The sequence below is a fragment of the Caloenas nicobarica genome, chromosome 6, assembly GCF_036013445.1.
Source record: "Caloenas nicobarica isolate bCalNic1 chromosome 6, bCalNic1.hap1, whole genome shotgun sequence".
Lineage (NCBI taxonomy): Eukaryota > Metazoa > Chordata > Aves > Columbiformes > Columbidae > Caloenas > Caloenas nicobarica.
The window spans coordinates 7,702,203-7,729,648 of NC_088250.1; the positions used below are offsets into that span (position 1 = coordinate 7,702,203).

The 27,446-nt window shown below is 42.5% G+C and overlaps 1 protein-coding gene across 5 annotated transcripts in view; it reads left to right on the plus strand.

Annotated features, from left to right (window-relative positions):
• Positions 1 to 27,446, plus strand: part of AGAP1 (ArfGAP with GTPase domain, ankyrin repeat and PH domain 1) — a 370,628-nt gene that overhangs the window by 61,625 nt on the left and 281,557 nt on the right. For 3 of the 5 annotated variants that reach the window (XM_065637287.1, XM_065637289.1, XM_065637288.1), the window contains exon 1: positions 17,449 to 18,622. The exons of the other annotated variants lie outside the window; for them this stretch is intronic. In XM_065637287.1, the coding sequence (XP_065493359.1) occupies positions 17,449 to 18,622 (1,174 nt within the window). Of the gene's footprint in view, positions 1 to 17,448; positions 18,623 to 27,446 lie in introns of those variants that run through there. 5 annotated transcript variants of the gene reach the window in all.

Genomic DNA, 27,446 nt, shown 5'->3' on the forward strand with positions numbered 1-27,446 from the left:
AAACAACTGCAAACCCCACGGTTTCTTCAGTGCTTTACAGTCACTGGCAAGATGGGTTCTGTCTGTCATAAGGACTAATAATCTGGACTAGAGTTCTGTGATCACCAATTCGCGGTGAATGTGTCAGACGTTTAATATATTGCTTTGTATTATGGAGGCCAAGTGGTGCAAGTGAGGCAATAATCACTTTTGTGTCTAGTTTACTTTGACAAGATAGCTTTAAGTCATCCTTTTTTCAGTTCAGATCTTACATAAACAGCCACCTTCAATCTGATGATTATTTGCAAAGGAGCTAGGAGACAAAATGAACCAAGCTCACTGTGTGTGATTGGGATATATTTGCTGTGCTTTGGCTGTTGTGAAAATGACTTGCATGGATAATGGCTGGCTGGAGGCTATCAGATTTGTGACAGCTTTTTTATTTTTGTACTGGTGAGGTCAAATTTATATATACTAATTGTTGAGCAAGCCATGTATGTTCTGGAAATCAGTATTTCTTCAGCAGATGTGTGTTTTCTACTGCTTTATTAAATCATTCACTGAGTTCACTGAATTTCAGATCACTTCATAGTTTGAATAAAGAAGAGTTTTTCACAGGTAAAACGTGCTTTTAAGTGTATCTATACCTGATAAGCTTTGTTATATCATTTGGGTCGTAATTAAGCATTATTCAAGAGTGTTCTGATTATACAGTTCATAATCTTAGAGCTAATTGGAATAACACAGATCTTAAAAGTTCCCAAATATAAGAAACTGACAACTCTTCAGACCAGCTATACTCAATTCGTCTGGTGGTTTGGTTTTTTTCCAATGAACTAGTGAACAGTGGTTACTTTTTTTTTTTTCCTTCACAAATCATTTTCTGACAACTTCTTTCTTCAGATACTTCAAGTTAGGGAGGGAAATGGGCAAGTTTTATTAGTACTTGCCCATTCTGGCTGTGCACATGACCCAAATCTGGGACTTAATACATTTGTATAATTCTCTTAGAATTCCCTGTGACAAGATGATTGTAAAGTATTGAATAAGCATTAACAGAACTTACTGTTTGCAACTTGGTTACATTAAGTGACTATTTGCAGGTGCTCAGTTGACTCGAAGGCAGAGCAGACCCAATTTGCTTGATTTACCTGCTGTGGTGATTTATGTGACTTTATCTTAGTTCACATGTGTTGGGTGAGAAGTGCATGGGTTGTATCAGCTGGGTTGTATCTCAAGTTCATTGTCATGGAATTACTTACAAAGCATTTTACAGTATCTACTATTAAAATTGCTTTATGTAGTGAGCATATTAATAAAACTGCCAAACCTATGAAGTATTAATGAAGATGGGGCTGTGCATTTTGCGATGAGTGTGTGAGTGATTGTGTAAGACAGAGTAGCATGCTCTATACTTGGTTCAGAATTTGATACCGAGTGTTTACAGGGATTGTGTCTTGTGGCATTCCCTGGTTAAATAATGTTTAATGTGCATAAGCTAAACTTCTGACTATCTAGTTATGTTATTGTAAGGTATAACTCTGGGAATTTTGCTATGTAATGAAAAATGGGAATCCAAGTGCAAGCAAGTGTGTGTGATTTAAGATCTCTACAAATTTCTTGTTAGAATCAAGAGGGTGTAAATCATCCAATTAAGAATTCCCTTGCAGTTATTAGCTCTTGGTATTTGGTTTCACAAATGCCAAGAGCAAACTATTTAACTTGGACATAAAAGCCATAGTAAAAGCTGAAGGAGCATACTTGAAAATCCTTTCCTGATAAGAAGGAAAAATACAGCTATTCATTATTTTTCAAGGTAGACAAGACTTGAATTTTTGAATGAATTTTTGACATCACATTCTCTCTACTTAGGAAGGCAAACGTTATCTTTTCAGCTTTCATTTGTTATGACTAATCTTAATTTAAAGCAGCCTTTTAATCTACAGCTTCACAACCTGTATTCACTTTGTTTTCTTGTACTTCTCAGGATCTTCAGTACAAAGCTTGTTCCATGCCCAGGTCACAACTTCAAAGACTCTAAGCCAAAAGTTAATTTCTGCTAAGTAATCTGAACCATTAGAAAATGCTGTGACTTTGAGTTAGAGTAGTTCAGAAAAGGAGCAGTACAGTAGTTGAGTTTTCCAGAATTCTTCGCTTTTACGATAGATTTACTCAAACCTCTGTCTGGGATATGAATGCCAGTTAAAAGCAAGGATGCACAGGTAACACCATCCTTGTGAAACAATTTTTATGATCCAGTCTTCGATATACACTGGGAGTAATGCTTTGAGGTACTAATGAATAATAGCTGGCTAGCTGGCTATCCTCTTACTAGAGGTCAGAATGCTTATTATCATCACTAATATAAATGTTATCTTAGGTTGGTGTGGAATAGAACTTGCACATTTTGGAACTGGAGAAAAAAAAATGCGCTTCCTCCAATTGTCAAAGGTAGATATGGAGGTTGCTACCATGAGGAATAGCTTGACTTCAATGTAGCTAAAAATCAATACATAACAAAACATGGAAGTCCTGCTAGAGCATCTGCAGTAAGCTTGGTTTAATGCTAGTGATAACTTAAGGGTTCTCCTTGGACTCTCTGTTCAGCATTGAACTCCGGTTCTTGCTGTATTTCCTTCATTCAGCTGCATGTCAACCTTATTTATTGAAGGAGTCTTGTGTTTGAATCCTGGAGTCTCTTCTCAGTTGATTAAGCTGTCTGTTAAGAGCTCGATATACGAGGCATTGAGATGTGCCCTGTTGGATTTCTAGGTGTGTAGATGCTGTAGCATAGTGTGGCTTCTTGGCATTGTCTCCATTGCAGCATCTGTTACTTACTTGCTGCACTATGTTGTGTGGCAGGTGTTTAAAGTTCTGAATTTTCCCAGATTACCTGTGAGGATTCCTAATATGATCTGAAAGAGCACTGAGACAGAATTAGCATGTTCTGGACCTGTGGTAAATCTGTTCAAGTTTTACCTCATTGCAGGAAGACAGATGATACAATTTGGCAGGTGAGAAGCCAGGCATTCATAGACCTCAGTCATTAATGTGATTTTTTTTTTTTTCCATTTGTGGTTGAAGGTTGGTTCAGTGCAACTCTGTCTTCCAGAAAGTAGGAACAAACTTGACAAAAATGTTCAGGCAACCAACAGGTAAGACAGACATTGAAACATCAGACAGAGTTGAGGCATCATTCCATAGTCACATGCTCATTAAATCAGAATGAACATACCTATGTTTCTGGAGCATTTGCTGTAATTTTTCCTTTTTTCTTTTACTTTTTCTCTCATATTGAGTTGTACCTTTCCTGGTTGCCCATTCAGGGATAAAGGAAAAAGTGGCATCTTATCCGATCAGTGACACATGTAGGAAGGGCAAGTATCTGTTTATGGTTGGCCCTTCATTTCAAGTTGTGCCCAGCTGATGTTAACCTTGTTGGTCAGATTCATATGTGAAGCTGCTTCTACAAACTTTTCAGAGTAAGGACAAAGAAAATACACTGAAGATTGAAATGCTGTAGCAGTCTGCAAAATAAATTCTTGGTGAAAATGAGCTTCCATCCTGTTTCTGATCATGCTTTCGATAGCTAGAAGCTGTCTTAGTGCAAGTTGTTTCCTAGTCTCTCTGTACCTTTAGAAGATTAATTCAGGACAAATGCTGCCTGGCTGTTAGAGATGACAATTGTGATGGAGAAAGTAAGCCTGAAGATCCTAGTTCGAAGACAACACGATAGAGTGTAGATACGTCACTGTTTCATTCACCAAAGGCTTGGCATTATCAGCTTTACTTCTCTCTGGTCTGTGTCAATAGTTCCAGTCAGCAATGTGAGAACCATTCCCTATATATTTCAGTTTACATGACTGAATTCAGGAATTCTATAAATCAAATTTACTGTTTGGAGAAACAGTGAGTTAAGTATTTCTAATTTGAAAAATGGTGTTATAAGAAATTATTTCTTCTATGGAGGAGTCAGTTTAGAAGAATAGCCAAAGGAGCCAGGATCAGCAGCCTTATTACCTATACTTAATGTGACACTGGAGTAAACTGGGGTGATTGGTGTTGGAATGGAGGTGTAACTCACAGGGAGCAACTGACTTGGAAGCCTGTGTTTGTGCAGAAATTGAAAACCAGGAGCCGGGGTGTGTTCTCCTTGACCGATGAGGAATGTGCTGCACAACTTGAACTCTTCTGAATGCTTGACCTTGCTGGATAAATTTGAAAACTCACGTTTGCATGAAGAGAATTATGGGATGGAATGGCTTTGTTTCTCAGTGTACTTATCATAACAAAACTGTTGTAGAGCAGAACATGGCACAGTCGAGCTACCCTACACATAGTCAAGTGTATTACATAAATTATGTGGTAACAAAAAACCTTGAGCTGCATTGTCCTGAGTAAAAGTCTGAAAATGCATGGTTGAAGTTTGTGCTGAAATACCCAAGGAGGTGACAGTGCAGAGCTGTTCATGTATCTGGCTTTCCATGTGGTACCATTGCCCAAAGAAGCAGCTGTGGGTGAAGATGCTTTCCATTGCACTGTATTAGACACAGTCCTCTCACTTGACTGAAAGTGTAGAAGAAAATTTCTCTGAATAATGCTTCTGTGTTACTCTTCTTTAAGAAACTGAAGACCTTTAAATGAAATAACTTCTGAATTGTCATACCCTAGCTGGTCGTAGCAACTAGTAAAGATTCTTTTGCTTAATTGGCATTTTTTTATCTCTTATTGATATGTGCGCTTGTCATAGCCCAGGGTGGCTTTCTGACATGACAGCAATTCAGTACGTAAGATTTTCTGTGGATTAATGTGTATGTGTGCTAGTGTTTCAGTAGTGTTTCTCCTGTTATTGTAGTGTTCAGGATCTCACTTGAAATTCACATTTGATTACTAAATATAAAAGCACTAATAATAACAGAAAAAGACAATGTTTTCTCAGCTTGTCAAGCTATGGAATAGTGAAGCAATGCATGTGTTGACAGGTTTATTTGACTTCCTTGTCCAGGTGTGTCAGAAACTCTGCTTCTCCTTGTGCTTTTCAATGGTCTGTGTAGACACTTTGCTTTTATTGTATTTTAAGGGATTCAAATATCTTAGAATATGTATAGAAATTGTCCTGTTCTTAATGTACCTGTTGGTTCATCAAGCTTCTGTGATTAGGAAATGGATACCTTTCTGTCTTCATGATGTTGGGCTGAGACGAGAAAAGGGCAGATGCTTGAGGGTACTTTTCTGTTGGACAGACTCTACCCTGTGGGTTGGTTCTTCATTTTTCATGATGCTCTAGTTTTTCTTTTTGCTGTGGAGGTACGTAGTTTTTGAAGGAGATGGCACCTTTGCGAGGAGCAGTTGAGTAACCACACAAGATAGCAGATACTAAATAAATTTAAGACTTTAGATGCTGTCAAATGATATGTCTCACAACATACCATGAGATCGTCAACGCAGTTGAGAGAAAAATACAAAACCCGGCAAAATTTTGTTATTTCAGCTTAGTAGTGAAGGAACATGTAATTTGCAAGAACAACTTAAGTTTCACAATGTCCTCCTTTATGTTGCAAGATCTGAACTGTAGGATTTTGAAGGCTACCAAAAGATTCTTGAAGGGAAATTAATAACAATCCCAGTGATTCACTTGGAAAAGGAGCTGAATGGGCAGTTAAGTTCCATCTGCTCATGCAAGGAAGAACAGACTTCCCGGAGATGTTTCCTTCGAGTGGCATGGCATTATGAAAATCACAAGCAAAACCATAAGCCAATCTGTTGCATCGGGACATATGAAATGTGGTATTTTAGTTCCTGAATGGGAGCGCTTGGAAGGGACCTCTGGAGTTCCTGAGTCTAAGCCCCTATGAAAAGCAGGGCCACCTTGGAGCATGGAGGCTTCACAGCTTGTCTCAGCAATCTGGCTTTTATCCCGGTATCTAATAGGTGTTTCGCTTGCTGCGTTCTGTGCCTTGTGCTTCCACTGTGCACCTCCAAGAAAACTCCTGTTCTGTCTTCTACCTTGCCATTAGATAGGTGTAGATGCTCTATCTACTCTTAGCTTTCTCCTCGTAAGACTCATGGAACTATTTGCCACACTGAATTAAAAAAATTGCAGATAAAAAGTGTAGGTGTTCTGGGAAATCTCTTCATCGTGACTGTATTGGAGAGCCCCTAGCAACTGTAGGAACTTTGGCATCACAGAATTGTTCATCACTGTCAGCTGGGTAAGCAAAACCTCCATAGTATTTAAGTATTTATAACAAAATAGGCTGAAGTTGCCCTTTAAAATAGTTGATGCCTTTTGCGTGTTGTCAACAAATGTGCCAGTAAAAAGAATCCAAAATGAAACCAATTGCAAAATGAATAGGCTTTGCTATTTGAAAAGGAAGTAGGTTTTAGCTGGAGTAGGTTTTAGTCTGGAGTAAATGCAATTTTTAGAAAACAGTAGTGTTATGTCAGGTGTTAGTAGTGAAGAGTAGCTCCTGGTTTCCTATTGAAATGAATCTAATTCAGTTCTTATATTTGTGATTTTTTTTAACGTAATTTTGATCATGTGCCTCAATTTTGAAAGATGAAGTTGTTAAACGTGGCTGAGAAGTATTTCGTAAGAGCCATTTGATTGCTGGCATGTTTGCAGCATGTGAAATTTTTGACAGAAATCTCGATTGATTCTTCCATGTTCAATAATGTGTTCATTACAATGGTATTTCCTGAGCAGCTGGGCTTGCTTAGCTTTGGAGTTAAAACAGCAAAAGCAAGGAAGTGAATTTTCCAGCCCCCCCCCACCCCGCATACCTCCTCTTTTTTTTTAACGTTAGAAAATTATGTTGATTTTTTTCTTTTTTTTTTTCTTTTACTCTGTTAATGGAATGGCATGGAAACCATTTGAATAATAAGGGAGGGCAAGAATAGAAGTGGGGGACCAGAAGGAAATGGCACGTTTCTATAGTAATGTGTATGGTGAAAGAGCTGGCTTCAGGAATTAGCTTACCCTTTTGGAACTAGTCTGATAAAAATTCATAGATGTGTGTGTCCTGATGGTCTCCGAGTTAATAAGTGCTTCTGTTTCAGCCAGATCTTCTGAAGTGGTAAAAGATGAGTTTTCTACATTAAAACTGGTTGGTAGGTCTTCAGATAATAACAGAGTTGGCCATTGTAATGCTTCTTATCAGCAATGTGATGTTAAAAAATAGTATGTGAAATGGTGGGTCTGTAAGGGACAATTAGTGTACTGTTAGGGCATTGAGACAAATTTCAAAAGTTATTATAAGAAAAGTATTTCATCAGTGGAAAGTGCTATTCTTCAGGTTTTAATCTTGCGTCCAAGTAGTATCTTTGTTACTTAGAGAGACTGCAAATACAGAAATCTGTTGGAAGTACTGGAGCACTGGTATTTAATAGCATTTTCCAGCTGATGTGACCTTGGGTTTCACATCTCTGCCTCTTGCCACCCATCACCTGCTCAGAAGTCCTGCAGGTCTGGAAGGAAACAGTGAAGCCTCCTCAATTTCCTTTCTCATATTGTTGCACCTTCAGTGTAATAAGGACCTGAAAACTGTCCTGTGTATTGTTAATATTTTAATGCCTAAAAGGAGGTGCAGAATTGGCCCTAGAGCCTCTTCAGGAGTTACGGGGAAAAAAAAAAGTTACATCTCAGTGCCACATGATATGTGGTCTGTTGTGTCAGAGGAGATCACTGCAGCACACGCAGGTACTTGCAACTTGATTTCTGTCTTGCCTCTAACCTTGGTGCACCGTTGAAGACCGGTGCAGGGGAGCAGACTGTGTGGTTGCACCCCATGCACATTGGGGTGGAGGCCCCAAAAGGTGGTGCTGAGAGCTGCTGCTGATGCAGGAGTGAGCTGTGCCCCTGCTCTCCTGGGACACCCCTCCATGGGCCAAAGATTGCCAGAGCTCTCTGAAGCCCTGCTTTATTTTTTTTTTATTATTATTATTTTTTTCCCCTTAACTTTCTGTGTCCTCCATTATTATTGAGTCAACTCTGACACACTCTCAGGCCTATTATTAGCTAGCTTGTACATACGAGCAACTGATATCTGTCATTGGAGTGGGTTTCTTACTATTTTCTGGTCTAATTCTAGCCTTTCCTTTTCCTTCTGCCAAATACATGGTGGTAGTTCCATTCTCTTGGGGGGCTATGCGTGGAGCATGCCAAGAAACGCATGCTACAGGCAGAAATTTAAGTAACCCTGTACTTCACACACGTTTGTACTACGTGGAGTAACTTGCTCAAGTCAAAGAAGAGGGTGGCTGTGGTAGACAAGAGGAGGGCTTGTTCAGTATAATTTATGATGGGCAGAACCAGGCTGGAGTTGCAGAAGTGGCAGAGCTGTAAAGCTAAAGGTAGGTGTGCAGATGTCATTGCTTGGTAAATAAAGATTTTTAGCAAATTGCTTGTGAATTGAACCTGCTTGGGTTTGCTGATTGGCATAGTTAGTTACCACTTTGTCTTGTGTAATTCAGTGCACCTTGGGTAGGTCTGTGGCTTTCAGCACCTACTCAAAAACATCTCGTTGTATTTGGCTTTTTTATCTTCTTAGCTCCAGGATGGCTTGAAAACACTACTACTCAAGTTGATTTCACATTGCATTATCTTGACTACTGTACTACATTTTTGAAAACAGAAGTTTTAAAGGAATTTCAGCAAATGTTAAAAGCTTTTACAGATGCCATGGTCTGTTTAGTTACAGAATGGCATTAAGCAGGCTTTTAATGCAAGTCTTTTGTAATGCATGGGTGGCTTATTGCACACACTAACTGGAGGGTCAGAGCTCTGAGCGGTTCCATCCATCTGCTTTTGTACTGGATCAGAAAGCATGCTTGTGTAATTCCATTACAAAGTCATAGGCTTAGCATGCAGATGTACTGGATATAGACATAGAAAATATGCAATATGTGATATGTCTAACTGTAGAGATAGATATAGTTCTGGAGTAGGCTTATGTTTGAGTGAAAACCAGCACTCCTTTGAAGTTGTAAAAGGGAGTGTGAAGTTGTAACTGCATCACAAGCCTTTCTTCCCTGACATAGGTTCATTTTGAGAATATGGAATAGCTGTATCCAGAATGACACATGTAGAACAAACACCATTGCTGAGTGTTTATCTACTGACAGATGAGACCAGACTGCACTCCCCGTTATATTCCTGTTCTTTGCTTTCTTCATTTGCTTGCCAACAGTTAAAAAAAAAACCCAGGAGTTAAATATATGCTAGATGTTATGACACTTAATTTTGCAGGGAAATGTTGCGTACCTGGTTAAAACCTTGACAAATTTTGCAGGGAAATGTTGCGTACCTGGTTAAAACCTTGACATTTTTGTCACCAGTCAAAAGTATAGCAACTAACTTACACTGCTCAGTGACTAGATGGGTCAATAACAGGTATCGCAGCATATCCCTCTTTATGTTGATGGTTTAAAGTTTGTGCTTTTAGAGTAGTATGTTTTCATAAAAACTTAAGCCTCTGAATTCATGGTACTTAAGAAGCCTGTCTAGGCTTCATGCAGATAGTAATGTGACTTTAAGTACTCAACCTGATTGTTGTTAATGACAAATTCACATGCTTCCGATATTTATTATATGCAAATTCAACCAAAAGTGCTTTGTTGAGTTCTAATACGTGTTTCTTCCTCTCTGCAGTGCAGTCTCTTCAAGTATGTAAGTGATTTGAGGTGAAAAACAGCCTGCCTGAAAATAAGTAACACTGGGTAGCTAGCGGGCATCTGGAAATCTTCCTGCTTCATAAGATATTGAAACATCGTATGTAATAAGCAAAAGTCCCAGTCCTTAGTTTGAGGGACTGGAACTGAGTATTGCTGCTGCTTGTCAGAATGTTTTACTGCACATGAGATGGGTTAAAGAGAAGCTATGGTAGTCTGAGTTAAAAAGAACGTTCCTTTTAGGAAAAAAGAATAATATCCAATATGAGGTGAGAATGTTTTGCAACTTGTGCTGTTTCTTATTGAGACAAACATGGCTTTCATATTTATTCCTTCTGTATTTTAAATGAGATTCTGAAGTGACATTGTATACACATTTTGATTAACATCCCCTTAAGGGAACACTGGGTGTGTAGAAAGATGAGTTCTATTCTAGCTTGTTCTTGGAAGCTTTGCCCACCAGTAGCTGGAAGGGCAGGCAGGTGACAGGAGCCGTCCTTTCAGGGTGTACCCGCTGATCCTTTCCCAAACATCCCTCAGACAGACGGGGTGCCTCGCTGCTGCTTTTCAGTGTCTGAGACGTGTTGTCTTGGGAGATGTAAAGAATAGCAGGCAGGTGTAAGAGAGGTTGTATTGGCAGCCTACCTAAAAGCAAATTTAAAATACAGAATTCATATTTCTAAGGTTATACTGATGGATAGATTGCATGTGTTGGCAGCTTGGATAAAAACTTGGATTAAAGTGGAAGCTGAGTTTTGGGATCATGTGGCAAGTTGACTACAGGGCTGGCTGCAAAGAGTGGTAACTCCTGCTCCTTCCCCAGAGAGCTGATGAAACTGCACATAACGCAGTGTTAACACTGCAGGGGCAACTTTGTAGAAGCTCTGAGGGTCTCAGGATGATGAATGTAGGAGCAGTTACATTTATACAGTCCTAAAATGACGTTTCGCCCTTTGAAAGCAACTGTGAGGTGGATGTGGCCCCTGCTGAAAGTGAGTTTGACACCCCTGCTCTATAGCATTGCTGCCTCAGTTTTACCATTTAATGTTTGCATATAAAGTCCTGTACTGATTTGGTTTGTTCAAGTATAGTAGTCTGGTTAAACTACAGCCTTTTACTGGAGTTTGCTGACAAGTCTCTGTGAGCTGTGACTGCACGAAATAGGGGTGGTTTTAATATTGGCTGTTCCATACCAAAGGTTTTAGGGGCATGACAGAAATCTGGGCAGATTTACCACTGTGAAGATTTACCGTACAGCTATTACGATGGGGTACTGCATGCTTTAGTGGCTCAGCTTAAAAGTATTAATGAAGGAGGAAAAATAAGTACTTTCTATGGGGTTGGTGTGTGTGTGTGTGGTTGGTTTTTTTTTTTTCCCTGCTCTGTTGCTTCAATTCTATAGCAGCAAAAGGCTGCAACTTTTCTGTCAGGTGACATGATCTAAAGCATTTACTTAAAATGGGAAAATGAATGCTACAGATTTAATTCTCCGAATGCCTGTTTGTTTAGTGAGAAGGTAACTTGGGACTATCCTATTTTATTCATTAGAAACCCGGCTGCAGTCAGGTGTTTTGTTTTGAAGCTGAAGAGAAGCAAATGAATAGGAAAAATATATTAATTCTAGTGGCTCTAGAAGCTTGAGGGCAGAAATCAAGAGGATAATCTTAGTAATACAGAAAAACTGAAGACTATTTGTGCTTTTTCCCTTTAAAAAATGTCTCTTGTTCTTTTCTTTTAAGTAAATTGCAGTGATGAAATCTGTGACACTTGGGCATCAGAAATAATATGCAATTTGGAATTTGCTTGAAGCAGATAAGAGAATTTTTAAACAGAATCTTTAGTGTGTATCATGGTTAAAAAAAACCCCCATAATTGATTTAACTGTTAAATATTTTCCCACTTCTCCTTCACTCACCTTAAATGATGGGTATGAATCAAAGATATTTCATTCATTGTATTTATACAATAACCTATTCTCATGAAGTCTGAGACTTTCAGGCTATCAAGTGCCTAAACAGGTGTAATTGATGTGAAAGGAAATACTAAAATCCATACTTAGAAATTAAAAGGAAAAGTATGGTAGGACCGTATTATCCCATACGGCATAATAGCCCTGGCAATAAGAGGCATCACCTTCCTGGAGTAGCAGTGATGGCCTTTTGGAGTTGGAAAGTACCCTGAGTTGTTGTGAGGGGCTTCTCACATGTATGTAAGAGCTGCTCTAATACTATATATTAGTTTTGTATTGGCTCTTATTGCAGCAGTTAACCAGGTGAAGCTGATGCATTGTATCCTGTGACTCCCCTCGGACATCTCTGTGATGGATGGGAGACATATTTAAGTCTTATGGGCTTTGAATGGGCTTGCTGCAACCTCATTTTCCCTTAACTACAGACGTGCAAACATTTTATTTCACTCCTGTCGAGAGAGAGACAAATGATTGAGTTGCATTTTTACTGCACATACCATCATCCTTATCCCTTTCCTGCTCAGCATCCAGTGTTTTTAGGACAGGAATGTGATCTCATTGACAGTAAGATCATTACTGGTAGCAAATGCTGACTTCTCGCTGGTAGCTCCTATTCTTTGTATTGTTGAGATGTCTCTGTTCTTCCTCTTAGTAAAGAATTGCCTACAGTGAATTCAGGCCTATTTTAATGGACAAGTGCATCGTGACAGAAGAACACAGATCAGTGGCTTAATGCAAACCCCGTGGCTTGAGAGAGACCTTGAGTTTGGTCTCTGTACTGCTGGTACCCTCCAGCACAATGTTGTTCTCGTCCAGATGCCTTCGCTTGTTTCCTCGTTGAACACTGATCTGTAATGACAAACAGCGGATGGAGCGCAGTATCTCCAGAAGAGAAAAGTGAAATCATGTCTGAATTATTGCAAGAATTGTTCAGGTGACCTAATTTTGTCTTCCGCCATCAATCTGTTAAAGGAACAACTACTTGGAATGTTACTGTGTGTCTCGAGTTTAACCGGCAGTGTGCAAACCCATAACTTGGGTCTGCTTTTCTTAAAAATGGCAATGAGAGCAGTGAAGATTTGAATGACTGGAAGTTGTCCAATAAAAAGCAAGACATAAGCATATAAACAAACAGCATCATGAAGGTTGTGCACCCCTAAAACTTTCAGCACAACAGGCTAAACTGCCAAGGCTTTCTCAGGATTGAAATTTTAATGCTTAGATGTTACAGATGTATATGAGGCATAAGTTTCTCCTTGTCTGTCTTTTTATATTTGAGTGGTGATTGTGTTGAACGTGCTAGTGGAATATGAAATTCTTGTAAGGAATTCAAGAATCATTCAAGAGGGTTTTTTCCCCAAGATTTATTGGGAAATAGAAAATACAAAGCCTATTTTACATCACATTCAATGGTTTAACAATTCTTTGCTTTATAATGCCAGTACCAGTAACATGAGTTGCTTACAGTGAACTTGCTTTACAGTTGTTAGAGAGTAATAAGGCTTTTCCTCCCAGCATGGTCTTCTCCTGGGTTGTTCTTGTTCAGCGGTCAGTGCTGTGTGCTGGTGACCCAGTCAACTTCGAGAAACTCCGCTCAAGAATATCATTCAGCTTGGGAAGCAATGCATGCTGTATTCACAGGGCTCCCTTTGCACTTTTTCTGATCATTTTAGTTTCCATCGTTTTAAATCTGGAATATCTAATTTTTAGTTTCCTTATAGTGGTGCAGTCTTTAGCTACAGGTGCAGCTGGTGCTACAGCACTGGGGTTTTAAAGTAAGATTGCTGAAGTAAGATTTTTTTAAAGTGAAGATTGCTTGAAGCATTTTAAAGATGTCTGAGATACCTGTGTTACCTGTGTTTCACTGTGTGGATTAAAATAAATGATAGGGGTTTATTGCTGAAAATGGTGAGACTCTAAATTAATTTAGAGTGTTTCTCTTGTGTGGAACATATTTATGCATTTGAAGTCACCAGGCTGGGTTTTGCTAGTTTGCTGGCCATGTTGTGAGATAAGCTAACAACCTGTGTGAAAAATCAAAATACCATATTGCGCATATACAAAAGGCTTTATATTGCCTCCAGAGATGCACTGGGGTTTGGTTTTGTTCCTGATTAAGTTCTTCAAAGTAGTGTAGGTAGGCCTGATCTCAGCAGTAGAAAGAAAAGTGGCAAATATGACCTTTGAACGGCTATGTTGAACGGAGGATTACATGGAACTGCTTTTCACTGTGAGTATCTTGGAGGGACAGTGAGACTTTGTTAAGCAAAATACTTGGGAGGTATTTCATGTACTTGGCAGATGGTAGTACAGTCATTTGCAATTTTTGAGTTGGGTCGGATACATGAGGGATATATACTCCTGCATCTTTTGTGTCCTGTTGGTGAAGCCCCATATTTATCGTGTGTGTCGTGGTTTATACTTCCAGCTGCCTGCAGAATAAAAGGTAACTGGGAGCTGCTGCTGCTGAGGGCCCTTGAGGACACAAGGCGTAGGCTTTAAGCCAAGTGAGTTGTTTGGGTTGGCTGCCCTGACTTCTGGCTGCTCTTGTCCCAGGGCCTGAGGGACTTCTGGTCTGGGACGAGATCTGTGGTAACTATGACGGGAGGAGTAGCAGGGCAGGAGGGAACAGGCTGCTGCTGCTCAAGCTGCTGGGATCTCAGCCCATGTGGGGTGGGTGCAGCGAAGTGATGCTACACGTGGGCTACGGGCACAATCCCTTGAGTTAAGGGACTGCCTAGACCAGCCGTGTGTCTCCGTGGTAACTTTGGACCTCTTGCAGAATATTCATCACGAAATCCCTTATTCTGTGATTTATGCCCTTGCTCTGAGATAATCTGATTATTGTATGGCTAATGACACATTCTTTTAAACTGGAGTAGTTTCTCAGTATCGTGGTGAAGAGAAACAACAGGACCAACAAATGATGGTCTCTGCACTGCCAGCAAAGTCCGTTGTGTTACAAGACGTCTTATTTACAAGATGTCTTATTTACAAGACTCACAAGAAGCTGCAGGGTGGTGAGTTGTGATGCGTTGTCAGCTCGAGCAGCAGAGCAACCTCCGAGTATGATTTACTACGTGTAGAAGAGCTGTTCCAGCATCCCAAACCCGACCATGGACGTAAATACTTGCACCACCGGTGTGACCGGAGCAGAGCCCCCGGGGGCCGGCCCCGAAGGCGGGCAAGGTGCCGGGCAGCTCCGGGGCTCGGTGCGGGGAAGGAGGGGGTGGATGCTCCGGAGAGGGCTGAAAGAATGTGCCGGCTATTTGTCTGCGCTTAAAAGTGGTTCCTGTGAAGGGGTCTGTCATCCCGGGAGGATGAAAAATGGTTGATTCCACTCCCGGTAAGAAGCTGCGTCGCTGGAGCGGCGCGCTGGAAAGTGCGGCCTGGATTTGCCTGGAGGATGCGATCGGCAAGTCGTAAATGGTAGTGTGCTACATTGCGTTACAGTGGCTGAAGTCTGGTGGTGTAAAGCACGTCTTATTTAGTAAAGTGTGTATCTTTTCGTTTTAAATTATTATTCCTGTATTTCTCATTAGGCCCATTTTTCATCGCAGGTTCTGCTCCCTTCCTGCCCCACTTAGGAATACATATTGAAAATGAACTTAGGGATGTCAGAGAAATGTAAAAATCTGCTATCATTCTGTGGTAGTGAACGAGCATTTAGAAGGAACTATAAGTGGCTATCAGGCTGGTCAGGTGTGCCCAGGGAGGTTATGGAGTCTCCTTTTCTGGAGACATTCAAAACCCACCTGGGCACGCTCCTGTGTAGCCTCATCTGGGTGTTCCTGCTTCGACGGGGAGGGGATTGGACTGAATGATCTTTCAAGGTCCCTTCCAATCCCTAACATTCCATGATTCTGTGGTGTTGGGTTGTGCTGAAGACTTTTTCTCTAGGGCTGGTCTTGATCAGGTATCTGCTAGAGATACATTTGGTGATGAATAGAGCAAAGATCAATAATGAATGTTTATTATTCAGTGTTAAAGACAACAGCATCTGTCATATCTGGAGAAGTGAGTTAAATCATCAATTCACTATGTTCCAACTGCTAATTGATCCACAGCATGTGCTGCAGGGTCCCATTGTCATCAATAAACTAATGTGGACAGTAGCTGGAACCCGGAGCATCCTTACTACTTGGGTGCATGTGGTGTGAGAATACAACCTCCCACCTGGACGTGCTCCTGGGGTGTGTCCTGCCCAGCTCATGCCACACGTGTCTCCCAGTCTGGAACCGAGGTATGTGTCTGGGGAGCACTCAAATAGAAGCTTTTGTCTTCTCTGCTTGCTTCTGCATGATTTTTGAAGCCATCTTGGTAGTGACTTGCCTTGATGGCTTTGGGATTCACTTGTTTGAGTTACATTTTCACTTCCCTTGATTTTTACTTGTTTACTGTGTTTTGAACCCAACCGGTATTGTTTAAAAATGATTGATTGGAAGAGATGTACAAAGCAGTTGAAGGTAGTTTTTCAGTCTTCACTTTTAAAGAATATTATACATGGGACCTAGAAGCCTTATTTCTAATATTGTTTGATTTCTGATGTCTGCCACTATGGCTTACTAAAGACTTTTTTTTTTTTTTAATGTGGGCATGTATTAGGTAATGACTTGACTATCCCTCATCTGGACTGCTAGAGAATTGGCAAGCTGGGTGTGAAAGTATAATAGTGCATGTCACGCTGTCTTCCAAGTCTGTAAAAGAGCCAATTTCTGTTGAAACCATTGATGGTAAAGGCTGTGGTTGGTCATTTTTTTGCATGACTAACCATACAGTAATGTGGCTCTTTAATTGTGCAAAGTATTATGGATAGCAAGCATCAATTAAGGACAATCCCAGTTGAAAAATAAATCAATTATGGATTATTTCGACTCGGTGTCGGGATACACTGTCTCAAGTGCGATATAAGTCTTGGCCCGAGTTCATGGGCAGTGCAGACCTTGCCCTTCTGTAGTTCTGGATAAACCCTCGTCCTGATGGCTGGGAAGTGTCAGGTGTAGCCACATCGCTCCCCTTCACAGGGCAGACTTGTAAGAAAGAAAACAAGCGGGGCGTGAGACCCTGCTCTTCCTCCCCGCTGAGTCCGGTCCCCGACAACCCCTCCCCTTGCCTGTGCATCGTACGGCGCCGCTTTCCTCCCGCTCCTCGCCGGGCCGGGCTCCACTCCGGCGCTTGGGAGAGCCCCGGCTGCCGCGGCCGAGCGCTGCCCGCCCGCCCCGCCGCGCTGCCCGCCCAGGGCCGGGCGCTCCGGCTCCCGCTGCGCCTGCGGACGGCGGCGGTTTCGTTTCGAAACGGGCCCCCTTCCAGCCCAGCCGGGGCAGCGGCTTGGCGCTGCCCGCCTCTGCTCTGTCCTATTAATCGGATTTACCCAGCGGAGGGGAAAAAGGAAAAAAAAAGGGACGGAAGATCGGCAAACGTGCAGCCCGCCTGTAAACAATGAAATTGAAGGCGGCTGCTGCTGCTGCTCTAATCCCCTGAATACGGGACCGTGGTTCTCCCCAGCAATGCATTTTGGGATCCGCAGGAGGATGCATGCGGTTGCTGCATGGCTTTAGCTGGTCCCTCCATGTCTCTTCGGAAGGGGCCGGGAGGGCTGCACGGCGTTGACATGGACGCCGGCCGCCGGCGGGGAGCGATGCCGGAGCGGAGCTGCCGCTGCTGAAGCGGAGTGACTCCCCGAGAGGGCTCTGACACTGGGAGGAATTTTTTTTTCTTTTTTTTTTTTTTTTAAATTGTGTTGCAGTGGTTTGTGGTTCCGCATTTCGATTCGCTGTTCCAGATCCTCACGTCTCTCTCCGGCAGCGGGCACGCTGCGATGCCCGGGCTGGATGCTGCTGCCTGAAGGGGGGAGAGCAGCGGGGGGAAACATGTATCTCCTGGACAGCAGCGAGCCGCCGGCCGCCGCCTCCTCTCCGGAGAGGATGCAGCGGGGGACGCCCCAGAGGAAAACCGTCTACCGCATCTCTGTCACCATGGTGAAGAAGGAGCTGCTGGGACCGGACAGCGGCCATCCCGGCCCCGAGCTGCCCCGCCACGGGCGGCGTGCGGGGAGCCGACCGCCGGGCTCCTCCAGCCTTACCAGGGCCGGGCTGCTGCTGGTGGAGGAGGAGGAAGGCGAGGAGGAGGGCGAGGAGCGGGACCGCGTCCCCAGCCCCTGCGGTTTCCGCAACTTCAGGACCCTCAGCACCGGGCAGCTGGAGCTGGGCCGCCTCAAGGTGCCGCGGAGAGCGGGGCAGCCCTTCCCCGCCGAGCTCGCCCTCGGGCGGCCGCGGGGCAGCCCTTCCCCGGAGCGCAGCGCCGCGGAGCCGGCGGCCGCCCGTGGCGGGGCTGAAGCCGGGGCCTCCCCCGGGGAGGAGGAGAAGGATGATGATGATGATGATGGGGGGCCAGGGACCCGCGGCCAGCCCTCGGGCGAGGCCCCGCAGGCCGGGGAGCGGGGACAGAGCCCATGGCGGCAGCCGGGCCTGCTGCGGCGGAGCTTCAGCTTCAGGCACTGGAGCGGCGGGGCAGAGCTGCCGCGGATGCGGGCGCTGGGCCGAGTGCGGCGGCATAGCAGCTCCGGCTGCCTCCCCGGGCCGCCGCCGGGCCAGGGGGCTGAGCCGCAGGGCTCGCCGCCCGCCGCCCTCCCCGTCGTGGTTCCCCCTGAGAAGCGCAACACGCTGGACGTGGGCGAGGTGCTGAACCAGGCGGACCCGCTCTCCCAGCTGGAGCGCTGGGAGCGGAGCAAGAGCAAGAACCGGACTCTGGATAACAGCGACCTGCAGCGGCTCTCCGAGCGGCTGGGGCGGGAGGGCCCCGCCGCCGCCCACGAGCACCGGCTGCTGCGCTTCTTCAGCGGCATCTTCGCTCGCAAGGACGGCACCGCCAACCTCTTCGGCAGCCCCCACGGGCGGTCCCCTCGCAGCAGCTTTTCCAGGTCCAGGGCTTATTTTAGCAGCCTCAGGAGAGCCACGGTGGATATGCAGTCCAGCTCTGAGAGCATCAATGGGTCGCCCCACAAAGGTGCCCTTCCTTGTCTCATCTGGGGGGATATATGCTGCAAAGCTCTGCGTCCTTGTTAAAGGGTGGTGGGGTAAAAGGGCCCTTGCGTGTGAGGAGAGAGGATGCTGGGGATACGTGATGGTTGTATATAATAGTGGGTGTTGCAGGTTTTTGAGTGTGTGATAGTGCTCTTTTCTCAGGTGCATCCCCTAGCAGCTCTGTTGGGGACACGTCAGGCTGTGTGCCTCCTGAACCTAAAAGCACTCTCTGGGTTGATGGATGGTGGATTCTAGGACAGCTGAGTGAGGCAAGCGTAGCTTGTTTAATTATGGAGTGGAAGCTGAACTCCTGTGCTGCCGTATGTAGGTCACTGGGTGGCCCAGTGCTGCACAGCACTGGGACTTTCCCCGTTTGGAAAGATATTTGGAATCCCAAAGAGGGGTTATGGTGGTCAGAAATATGTCTGATCGCATTAGAGGAGTAGGTGAATACCGATACAAATGCGTTGTAAATCCTAAACCTTTGCTGTCACAACAGAACTTAAATTGAGTTTGATATTTTTTTAAAAACACGGCACAAACTCAGAAACTGTGCCCTTTGAGTTATTTTATATGGTTGCGTACAGGTCAAGACTTTAACTAGCCAGACTGTTGCCAATTCTAGATGGAAATCAAATTGGGAAACCTTGGATTTGCGAATCCCTAGGATACAAGAAAAAACTTGAAAATTAACCTTACTGTGGGATGGATGTCAAGAGCTGACTAGCTGCTTTCTCTGAGGATCTGAAAGGATCACAGTATCATTGACTGGGACATGTTAAACCAGAAATGCTGGTTGAGGAGCTTCATTGTAAGATGGTGTGCTTTCTTCCTAGCTGTGCTTTTCAAATCTTTAATAGGTTTCTGTTATGAAACATTTAACTAGTAATTATAGTAGCCTTTGAGCATGAAGTTGTTATCAATGTGGCAAATGATCTGTAAGATCATACTCTTCTAAAAGTACAGTGCTCAATTAGGAAGAATAAGCTTTCTGTAAGGCACAGGTACAGCAGAAGATTTTGTAGAGTTGGGCTGGGGTGGTTTATTGTGGGGAAGCAATATCAGGAGATGCTTCATAGTGCTACCAGCCCATTACAGCTCCAGAAGTCCTGCTACGAGTGGCGTGTGCCTGGAGTTTGAGGCACAAGGAGCAAAGCCAAATATTTAGACCTAGTAACTGAGGATTGTAATATTTTATTGATGTAGAGGCATTTATGTGGGCTTATAATTATCTTGACGGAAATTGTGGTCTGACCTTGGTTAAAGTTTGAGGTAACCACAACAGAGAATTGCTTCATACAACTATTTATGCCTGTCCTATGCCAGTATGCTTAAACTGTTATCCTGTTTTAACAACGTACAGTCATATACTCGGAACACAGTCCTTTCAGCCCAGGATAGGTCGAAGATTTCAGTTAATCAGTAACCCATTGCTTCGCAGCATTAAGATGTTCCAGAGAGGTTTTTCCTGTACATGCTAGTATCAAGTTTATCTGATGAAAATAAGCTTTGAGGCTTATCTTCCAGAAAAATGCATCTCGGGACCAGTGATGTGGTTGCATGTTGGTAGCGGTGTGTCAGGTGTGTTATGGGGTAGCAGGTCCGGCGTGCTCTGCCACTTTCTCCTTTTTCCCAGGGAAGTGCAGTTCAGGCTTTTGCTGTCAGAAAAAAAAGTCTCTGCACAGTTGCAGCTGTTGCTTATTGATGTTCTCCAGAAAGTGTAAGTTTAAACTATTTTGTCTTTAATTTCCACTATTTTTTCCTTAGGAAGAAGCGCTTCATGAGATGTGATTAGCATGCTCAATATATTTTAATATTTTAAGGTTGTAACGAGCTGCTGTTCAGCCAAGATTTGTGTATTTTGCTTCTGTCGTTGATATGAAATTGCTAGAGTCTTTGCAGTCCGGTGCCTCGATTCTGGAGCAGGCATGGCGACACAGGTCAAATCTTGATTTTAATGTTTGGGGTTTTTTTTCCCACCTCTGTAACCAGTTGCAAAAAGAAGTTTTATTTCTTGAAGCTTGCTTCCCTCGTACTGTTGGTATTCTGTATGTTTGGTGCTGTGAGTGAGTTACTTGGCTTTCTATACAAGGCTCACCTCAGGTCTGTAGGGAAAGTAGAAGTTCCAAGATGTGTACTTGCTGGCATTTTCAACTTGAAATAATCACCCAATTGCAACATCTGGGTGATGATCTTTCTTGAAAATCTGTTCCTAACTACTTTAGTCAGGTAATATACTTTTGAACAAGCTGAAATTACGGAATTTTTAAAGCAAAGGAGTAAAAAATATTTAAATCTACATATTCTTGATCATTGCCGAGTTTGACTTGTGAAGAGCGCAAAGGCTGATTTTTGGGGAATTAGGCTTTATAATGTAAGTAAACTTGTCTCTGGGCATCAAGCATTTTCCTTTTCTACTTACAAACCCCATTTATCGTGGCATTGTCAGGCTCAAGTCCCTCGTAAGCAACAATTCCCAAAGCTTTCGTTAGCAGTGGCGGGGCAGGGGGTTAAAACATCTGCTTCCCAGCTGAGGTGAACTACAATCCCAGGTCACTTAAGTGTTAATCAAATTCCTTTCCTGCAAGTTAACTTCTAAAAGAAGAAAAGCTGAAGGTGAAGTGGTGTGTCTGCCAGTCACCAGGTACCTGTCTTTTGGATATTTTTCATGGTCTTCACTTCTGCAAGGACTGCAATATTAGCAAGTCTTTTTCTTCGTGGCTAGCTTTGTGTTAAGAATATGTAAGTGGTTTTCTCCCTTTTAAAAAAGTAATTATACAGTAAGCTAATCCTGTACTAATGCTGCTGTTCTAATATTAGAGTATTTTTCCATCTAAACATCAAAATATTAGTTACAAAGTTCACTTGTCCCTGATTTTAATACTTATGTCTTGTCTTCAACCTGTAAATTCATTTATTTGGAGCAAGAAAAGTTCTTACGTATTCACCACCACTACCCCCAAAGGAAAAAAATAGATAAACTTCCTTAAACTTAAAGGAAGAGAAGCTATTTTTGCCTTAAGACTATTTAGGGGAACTTGTCAAGGGAAGTGTTGTTCCTTGTCTAAACTTTTTTCTCCTTGAAGTCTTCATGCTCCTTTCATGGTGAGAGGAACTCTTGCTGCTCTGGAGGAGGAGGATGGCTCTGGGGCGGTGGGGTTTTAAAATAGAGGTTTCTTTTTCAGTGGTTCTCGCTTGTTGCTTTTGTTTTGAGATAACTTTGTTTGAATAACCCTTCTTTAGGATATACTAAGCAGATTGGTGGATCAGAATTGTAGACTATCAAAAAGAGTATCATTATAATATGATAAACCACTGTTTTGAGTTTTTTTTTCTCCCTGAGGTTTTAGAGGAGTTAGTTTTAAGCTCTTATCTCAAATTCTCTGCAGTTTATAGCCATGGGAAGTGGAGGGAAGCTGACGAGTGATCTCTGTTGGAGGCCTCCAGTCTTTTCTTGCAAAGCCTTGCTTGACATAATTCTTATTAGTTCTGTGTCATCTCCTGCTTACTACCCTGATGCGGTCGCCACTCTTTTATGCTGCTGGCATTTCCAGCACCAGCCCAGTAAACTTTCGGTGCACTCATATGGGTGAGCAGGCAAAGCTTTTGAGCACATGAAATTTGGGCAGTGTGATGCAAATGTCTTGGAACTGGTCCCGCGTAGCTCCACATCTTGTAGCTGCAGGTTTTTGGTGCTGTGCTGGTATAAACATTCTTTTTCGGCAATGGAGGGTCCCTTTCTTTAATAGACTAAAAGTCTTCTAGGAGTCTTCTAGCTGTTTCAGTTATTGTGAGTGTTGTCTAGACATAGTTACGAAAATAAAATCTAGCAGATGAATAGATTGTGTTGGGGTTAAGCATTGTCTAAGAGGGTTTTTTATTATTATTTGTTGGGTAGGTCTTGTGTCAGGCAAAATGAATGCCAGCTGCAGTGATACAGCCAGATGATTAAGAACTGAACTGGTATTAAGGTCACTGACTGAATTAGAAAATGAGATGGATTAATGTTTGCACAATATCGAAGTGTATGCCAGATGCTAGCAGTCATGGTCTTTGTTTCTCTGTTAAAATTGAAAAGAAATGTAGAATTTTATTGTTGTTTTATATTAACTTGACAGCTAAGTGTCTAGTGGCAGTAATGGGTAGGTTTCTTGGGGCAGATCACTGAATACTTCTGTAAAAGGGTTGTGCAGGCATTCATCTCCATTCCCTTACAAACCAAGCTCTGTAAATTAAATTAACATAACTTCTTGTTTTGCCAGAGATCTGCCTGTTGCTTGGTTTACCACTACAGTGTTGTGTTGATCTAATGAACCTCATGTACATGACCAAAACACAATTTGCACAAGGAGGAGGAACATTTAAACCATGATATTTTTGTTCCTTTCCTCCTAATTACTTATTCTGAATTGGAGGGTGCTCAGTGTGGCAAGAAGGATAAGGTTGCTCTGGAACCGTTTCCTAATTGCAGTGAGTCTGGAGTTAATGACAGAGCATTTGTTTTTTCAGAAGTGGAGTCTGTATGTGGGGTGGCACGTGAGCTCTTTTTTGAGACCAAAGGAAGGATGTAAGTTGCTCACAGTTGTTGCAAATAGAGGAGAACTTCAAACTTTGCTGGTTCAGCCATTAACAGTTCTTGGATGTCCAGGTTACTGGATGTAATAGTCATTTTCCCCTAGAAAATGGAATTACTTGTACCAGATGCTGAACCCTTATTCTCTTCAGTAGTTGAGCAGCCAGAGTTTCAATTGCTCCATCTGACAAAATGTAGTTTCAGAGCAGCGTTAGGTTATGGTTGGACTCGATGATCCTGAGGGTCTCTTCCAACTGAAATGATTTTATGCCACACAGTGTCAGCTCATGAGTAGAGTTGCATTCACATATTAGTTTCCTAGATCACCACTGAAGAATCACTTGGGCGCGTTTTGAATGAGCAGTTTGATGCCCTTCTGCAGAGCTAATGTTGATGCTGCTGTGCTGCTGCTGATCACCAGTAGTTTAATACTGATTGCTGAAGTACAGCTGTCCAGTTACCAAATGATTTGTGTAAGGTGGTAGCCGAAATAGCATGTGACTGTTGTTTTCTTTGGCGTGGTTATAACCTTAGAAATAGATATTTGGAAAGCAGAGAGTGAGTGCACATCTCTTTCAAATGCCTGCATATTCATGTTTGCTTTGAGCTGCATAGGGTTAAAAAACGTCATTAATGCAGACTATTAATGTAATAGTGTCGCTTTTGATAACTGATGTTAGGATTTCCCCATGGCAACTGGAATAAACACATGGGGAAAGGCGGTTTCTGCCAAAAAATACAGAATGGGCTTTTTCATGTGTGAGGAAAAAGAAATGTCATTATATTGAACTAGAGAAACTATCATCTATTCTGTTCATGAAAAGCATCCAACATAAAGCTATTATCTTGATGGAAGTATAAAATAGGGCGTTTGATTTGGGTGTTTGACTGGTATATAACGACAGTGTTTGACAAATACTTCTGCTTTATTGACAAAATAGTACCAAATGTTTTCTTACAATGAAACAGACGACAAATACCGTCAAAATCATAAGCATACAGTGCAATGTAGCTTCCTACAATTTTTTTCTTACTATCGCAGAAGACATTAATGAAAGTTAAATGGCGGGGCTTGTTATTTATTGAGGTTTTCTTAGGGGATAAGGCGGCGAGCGAGGTGGGGAGACTTGGCTTTCCACGCTGCAGCTGCTGCTCCTCAGTAACAGCTGTAACCGGTTTGGAATGGGCAGGGACGCGGGGCAACGCATTTGTCATGAGGGTTAGTTTCTGCATTGGGTAATAGTCTCGAGAATCTTGATCAGTATAATTTGAAGGAATATTCGTGGCATGGGTTAACTTAAGTTAACATTTAACTTCATGGATAGCGCTTGTTTTCATATGTTTTGGCTTCCGTACTTTGAGGTTGCACAGATGAAGATGTAAAGGTCACTTGTCTGAAGTTATAAGACAGAGTAAATCTCTAAGTGTATTAAGACATTACAGAAAGGTCTTTATGAGAAACCCCCATGGGTTCGGGCCATAATGTCAGATACAGTAACTGTGATTTATGAGGTAGGAACATATCTATTTCCGGGTTGTAAATATTCCACTTGAGTGGTATACAAAGTTGTATCGAATTGATATGGGAGATGTTATTTGTAAATTACCTGAGACCCATTATTTGTAAGTTTATTTTCACTGGCTTATAAATGGAGAGAACTGTTAAATATAAAAATTCAGCAGTGTCAGTTCTAGTTACATCAAACAACTTTATTTTTAGATGAATTGACGATGTGTCTCAACTCCTGAGCTTGCTGAAGTTAATTTCAGCCTTGGAGGTACTTATTAAGAAATAACGCAGAAGTTTCTTGGAAAGATCCTAGTGTTAGAAAAGAGTTCTTGTTCTTCACAGTGCCCGAAATACAGCGCGGTTCGAATGCCTGTGAGCTGCGTTTCCATTTTGTGGATGAAGCCCCACAGCAGATCTTTCTTTCCGGGAAGTGTTTGGTGCTGATGTTTCACAACTTGGATTTGACGGGGAGCTCAAATCCTGTGCTGACTGCTGCCAACTCCTCACACTTCCAAGTTATTTATAAAACCTCTTTGTTTGTTTGCATGTATTTGTCGCTGGTTTGTCTGGTTGGTTTGCTAGAGAGTATAGATTCCTAAAAATACGGTTTTATTTGCGTTGGACTAAGTGCGTATATGCATATACGTATGTGGTTTTGGGGAAGAGGATTCTGTAATGCTGATGCTGTGGTGTTTATCATATTCCCATACGAACACTCACTTAATGGCAGTGCTTATATATTAAATGTGAGGGGAAAACTATTTTAAAAAGTGAGTCCTAAACAACTTAGTGAAGTTGAATTTGATTGTATTTGTCAGGACGTGTAATGCATGTCATCAAGATGCACTTGCTCCTTAGTGTCTCTGCTGCTAGTTGCATACATTATTTGGGTCTGAAGTGGATGATGATTCATCTTTGTCTTGATGTGAAATTAATGAGTTAGTCCTTCCTCTCACTATTAAGTGGCACTTTTTTTTTTTTTTTTTTTAATACTGAACTCTGAAAAATTAGTGGCCTTTAGCCCCGCTAGTGTTGCTATTGTGGAGCATTCCTGCAGAGATGATGCTCTCCCCATGGCTCCCAAAACCCAAAGCCTTCTTTGGGATGAGCGTCAGAATGACATACGGCCTGAAACATCTGCTCTTCCAGGGCTGCTGTTGCGTTTGTATCGGGGGTAGACTGCCTGGGAAACTGGGATGTTGACCTAAATGTTCCTTGTGCAACATCCTAGTTCAGAAGCTGCTCTTTTCAGTGATAGAGAAATATTTATGTTGGCAAGGCAACAGCTTTTCTGCCTCTATCTCTGTGTCCTGCAGGGAAAAATCTTATTTTGTGCTCATGGAGGATACAAGGTTTAACTCTTCTGTAGTTTTAATTATTAAAGCTGTTAAAATTGGATGTGCATTGCTCTTCACTACTTTCAGGGGATTATGCCCAGGACTTGGAGAGAAATCTGATTTTTTTTTTTTTTTTTTTCCCTAGGCTGACTTGAGTTGAAAATCACCTGTTTTGCCACATTCTCGACAGCAGATGGTTGGTTTCCTTGCTGAGGCTGTTCTGCCTCACAGCCCAGTGTGGCAGGTAGTTACTGGCTGTCACTGGTATCCCTTTCACTGTATATGTCCTCTTGTCCCCTCCTCCTTGCTGTCCTGTATCTCCATTAAGGTACTTCATTATAATTCCCGTCCTAAAGTTCATTTCCGAGTTTACTTCTAGTTCCCTTTCTAATCCTTTATGGAGAACCTTGTTGCCCCAAGTATTGTCAGGGTAGAAAATAAATAAATACAAGTAACTTTTTCCAATCAATCTATGATCTTTACACACTGATGCCAAACTTCATTCCTTGAAGATGAAGGTGGTGTTTTTCGCTAAATAGCTAAAAGAACCGAAGTCTTCGTATCTAGGGACAGTGCTCAGGTGGGAGGCAAATCCATCTGTGCTCATCTTTATTTTCCTGTGAAGGGACAGAGGTTATTCTGCTCGTTTCTGGAGTTGGCTTCAGACCTTTGTGACTCCTGATGCTGGACAATGAAAATCTCTGTATGAATGCTTTCCCTGTTGAAAGGGTCGTTTTGCTTTAAGCTTTTGAGTAGAATCAATTTGAAGCTAAACGAAGCAATTTTCAAGCAGGTATGATTTTGTGTGTTGTCAGGGAACCCACTGAGTGTGCGTAGTATGTTTTGTAATACATGTAGTAAGCAGGTGTTGGTGGTGCCATGTCGAGTGAGCAGAAGTATAAGTGTGTCTTCTTCCACAGGTGAACCTTCCTTGAACTATTTTATGGCTTTGCTAGGCCTTAATCTTAGTATTTCCCATATTAAGAAAGTTATACAGCTGGGCGGTCAGTTTTGTAGCCACAAGTGATGAGTGTACGTTCTTCAAACTGAACCTCAGCTGTTTGATGTCTGCTGCTGCTTTGTAAATGGGGGTTGCTCTCTGCTGGGGAAAGCTTTTCTTGAAGACAAAGGCAGGCCTTATTTTACTTAGGAGGAGTTCAGGAGGTATTTGAAATAGTGGGTTAAAAGCAATTGAAAGCTTCTGTCTGCCCACATGGATCTCCAAGTTCACGTGTAGCTAGAAATGTGTTCAGGTCGCCTTGCTCCACTGCAGTTGTTTGGAGAAATGCAGCTGCTCTGCTGCCATTGTAGTTTTTTTCCTTCCCCCATACCAAAGCTTACTAGGTTAATGCTTCTGCACCTTCTGAGGGTAGCTTAGAGCTATAGG